General features: G+C 45.0%; 1 protein-coding gene across 1 annotated transcript; it reads left to right on the forward strand.

Moving 5' to 3' along the window:
• LOC111621492 lies at nucleotides 1-1,236 on the forward strand. Its single transcript, XM_023363648.1, has one exon. It carries the CDS (start codon nucleotides 1-3, stop codon nucleotides 1,234-1,236), a length of 1,236 nt encoding a protein of 411 aa, XP_023219416.1.
• Nucleotides 1,237-3,615: the final 2,379 nt, after the last annotated feature.

Genomic DNA, 3,615 nt, shown 5'->3' on the forward strand with positions numbered 1-3,615 from the left:
ATGGCTCAACCCCATGTTAGCCCTATGGGTTCTATCATGGATGACAAGAATGACTCTTTATATGATGACTCCCTCAACAAGGATGAAGAAATTGTTGAATATTCCACTTTCCGACTCAAAGCATATGATATATTAGAAGACCTAAAAGACTTCCTTCAGTCCAACAAAAATGGCCACATGGGTACCAACAAGAACTCAGGTTTTATCATCGGGCAGGCCCAAAAAATCATAGACCTTTTCGACAGTGGATGGGTCAACCACGTTTTTATGAAACTTAACCAAAAAGTCTCTGAGTTAGCCACTAAAAAAGACTGTAGAGAAATGAGCAATGGCATACACACATGTTTGAAGTCAGACATGCATAGTATGTACAAGAAGGCTCCCACCTCATTACCTACATCTGGCCACTTCTCAACCCCTTCATACAGAGAGACACTTCTGAAACCCAGGAGTACCACCTCTAGGCCTGCTAAAGCTGCCAGCAATACCCTCCTTGTCTACTGTCAGGACGAGTCCAAGGGCTCTGAGGAGACTAAAAAGATTTTAAAAGAAAAAATTAACCCAGCAAAATTAAAAGTTGGCGTAAAGGGAATTAGGAGAATCGGTAGGGGAGGTGTGGCCATAGATGTCTCTGCAAAGCAGGGCATTGTGACTCTGAAAGGTGTGATACAGGAATTGGCACCTGACCTTAAAACACAGGTTCCCCCAAAGCAGAAACCAAGAATCAGAATTGGATTTGTTCCTACACATTTGACAAAACAAGATTTTACAGATGCTGTATACAGCCAGAATGAGATAGTTCACTCTAACATGAGTGTAGAAGAATTTAACAAGGAGTTTTCTGCACATGTAACTATTAAGAATCGTGACCCAGGCATAGTTGCGTGGCTTGTGGATGTCTCACCCAGGATTAGGAAACTCTTACTGGATTCCAAACGGGTCAATATAGAATGGGTGCGTTGCCCAGTAAATGACCATTTCTCCATAACGCAATGCTTTAAATGCTGTGGGTATGGCCACATCAGTACCCTGTGTACCCAAGAGAGGGCAACATGTAGTCAATGTGGGGGACAACACCATTTCAAAGACTGTCCAAACAAGAACACTACTGCTGAATGTACTAACTGCAAGAAAAACAAAAATACAGAGTGTGCACACAATGCATTTGATAAAGAATGTCCCACCTACAAAAGGATGAAGTCACGACTAATACAAAGAACTGACTATGGGGAGTGAACCGGATAGGATTAGAATTCTGCAGATTAACTTACAACGCTCAATTAATGCCACTTCACACCTCTGTACCATTATTAACAACTTTGACCTTATCCTTGCCCAGGAACCCTACTGTGTTAAGAATAGAGTCGCCGGCCTTTCACATTCCCACTTAGTCATCCAGTCCCGCAATTCTTATCCATGGGCTACCATCATCATCCCCAGAAACAGACTGCATGTTCTGTTTCACCAGCACTCCAGCAACGACAAAATGGTCTGGGTTGAGACCAAGCTGGGGGATAACACCATCATTATCGGTAGCTTCTACTGTCAAAAAGGGGATAACTACCACTCCATCATGAAAAACCTCGATGCAGCCATCAAGAATTTCTCCCATGCACAGTTAGTCATAGGAGGTGACTCTAATGCACACTCTCCAACCTGGGGTGGGGATCAACTAGACGGGGAAGGAAAGGCCTTTGAAGATCTTCTGGCCTCCAACGGCTTGCTTTGTCTCAATGACCCCAACTCCCCCCACCTATCAGGGACCCAATGGGTTCTCTTGGATTGACATCACTCTGGCCACAACTAGAAGCCACACTTGGATCCACGACTGGCATGTTTGCGAGAGCGATAGTCTCTCTGACCATAGTGGGTTTGAGTTTTCCATCTGCGCTGGCTCAGGCAAACCTATTGTAAACAGTATTAAACGCTACAATGTAAGAAGAGCCAACTGGGAGGATTTTTACAAGACACTTGATACACTTACAACAACTACAGGCATGGTAACATCAAGGGACTCAGCCATTAATGCTGCCAACAGCACTATTCAGGCAATCGACAAAGCCTGCAAGAAAGCCATTCCACTTCGTAAACACAGCACTATGGGTGTACCATGGTGGAATAATGACCTAGCCAACATGAGAGCGATTAACAACAGGCTGCGTAAGCAGTTCCAAAGGAGCAGGGGTTCAGAAAGAGACACCCTTAAGCAGCAATACCTGACATATCAAGTAAATTACAAAAAGGCAATAAAGGAGGCAAAGACAACATCCTGGAGAAACTTCTGCTCTGCAGCCCACATCAACCCATGGGGCTTTGTATACCGCCTCTGCGCGAATAAACTTAAACACCCTTCTTGCCTGTCAACCCTTAACACGAATTATGGTCACACCACTGACTTGAATACCACCATCAACGCCATTCTGGACACTGTCTGCCTGGAAGATGATCGTACAGAGGACACTGGGCTCCATAATACCATCAGGGACTGCACTGGCAAACCTCTGGACACGGAGGATGCCCCACTTTTCACCCATGCTGAGGTTAACTGGGCTATCGGCAAACTCCCCCCACATAAAGCACCTGGTTTGGATGGCATCACAACTGAGATTGTGAAGAATATATGGACCAACCGCCCAACTGTCATCATCCATTTGATAAACACTTGTTTCCGTTATGGTGTCTTCCCAGACAAGTGGAAGGAAGCTAGGATTGTCCCCATTCCAAAGGTTGCAAATCAACCCATCTGCACTCCCAACAACTATCGCTGTATTTCCCTTTTACCTACTCTATCCAAAGTCTATGACCGTCTTCTATGTAACAGGCTAAGCTGGCACCTCGAGACTACTAACTTCCTCAGTCCCCAACAATTTGGCTTTAGACAAGGCCGGGGTACAACGGATGCCATTCTTGCTATGACTAATAAAGTCAAACATCTTCTTCAGTCCTATCCGTATGTCTTGGGGCTTAGCCTGGACATCAGTAATGCCTTCAATGCTGCTTGGTGGCCGCTCATTCTTCAACAGCTGCGGCAGGCTCGATGTCCTGCCAACATCTATAATGCTTATAGTGACTACCTCAATAACAGGTATGTCACCTTCTCTTCTGGCAACCTCGATTTTAGGAGAAGGGCTTACAGAGGTTGCCCTCAAGGTTCTGTCTCAGGTCCAGTTCTATGGAACCTTCTTTTTAATGACTTTCCCACTGATATTTCAGGTTGCGACAGGATCTTTGCATATGCTGACGATGCAATGATCCTAGTGGCGGCCTACTCTCGCTCTGATTTGGAGTGCAAGGCCAAACTTCTTATTGACAACGTCTTGGAATGGGGCTGCACTCATAAACTGAAGTTCAATGCCAACAAAACCAAAGGTATCGTTTTCACCAATCCTAGAAAACCCCATCTGTACCGTAGGCCACCCACTATAAAAATGGAGGGGTCTCCATCAAGATCTCTACTACTATTAAATACCTCGGGGTCATTATCGACCATAAACTCAGCTGGGCCGACCACATCAAGCATGTAACGGACAAGACTAACCATCTGTTTAATTATGTCTCTAAGGTGGCAAAGTCCAAATGGGGTTTATCCCCAACTATTCTCTCTATCATTTATGA

Source organism: Centruroides sculpturatus, unplaced genomic scaffold (genome assembly GCF_000671375.1).
Source record: "Centruroides sculpturatus isolate CEXI.00-Female unplaced genomic scaffold, Cexi_2.0 scaffold249, whole genome shotgun sequence".
Classification (NCBI taxonomy): Eukaryota; Metazoa; Arthropoda; class Arachnida; order Scorpiones; family Buthidae; genus Centruroides; species Centruroides sculpturatus.

Coding starts and splice junctions, on each gene's coding strand:
- LOC111621492 (XM_023363648.1), top strand. CDS start 1: ATGGCTCAACCCCATGTTAGCCCTATGGGTTCTATCATGGATGACAAG.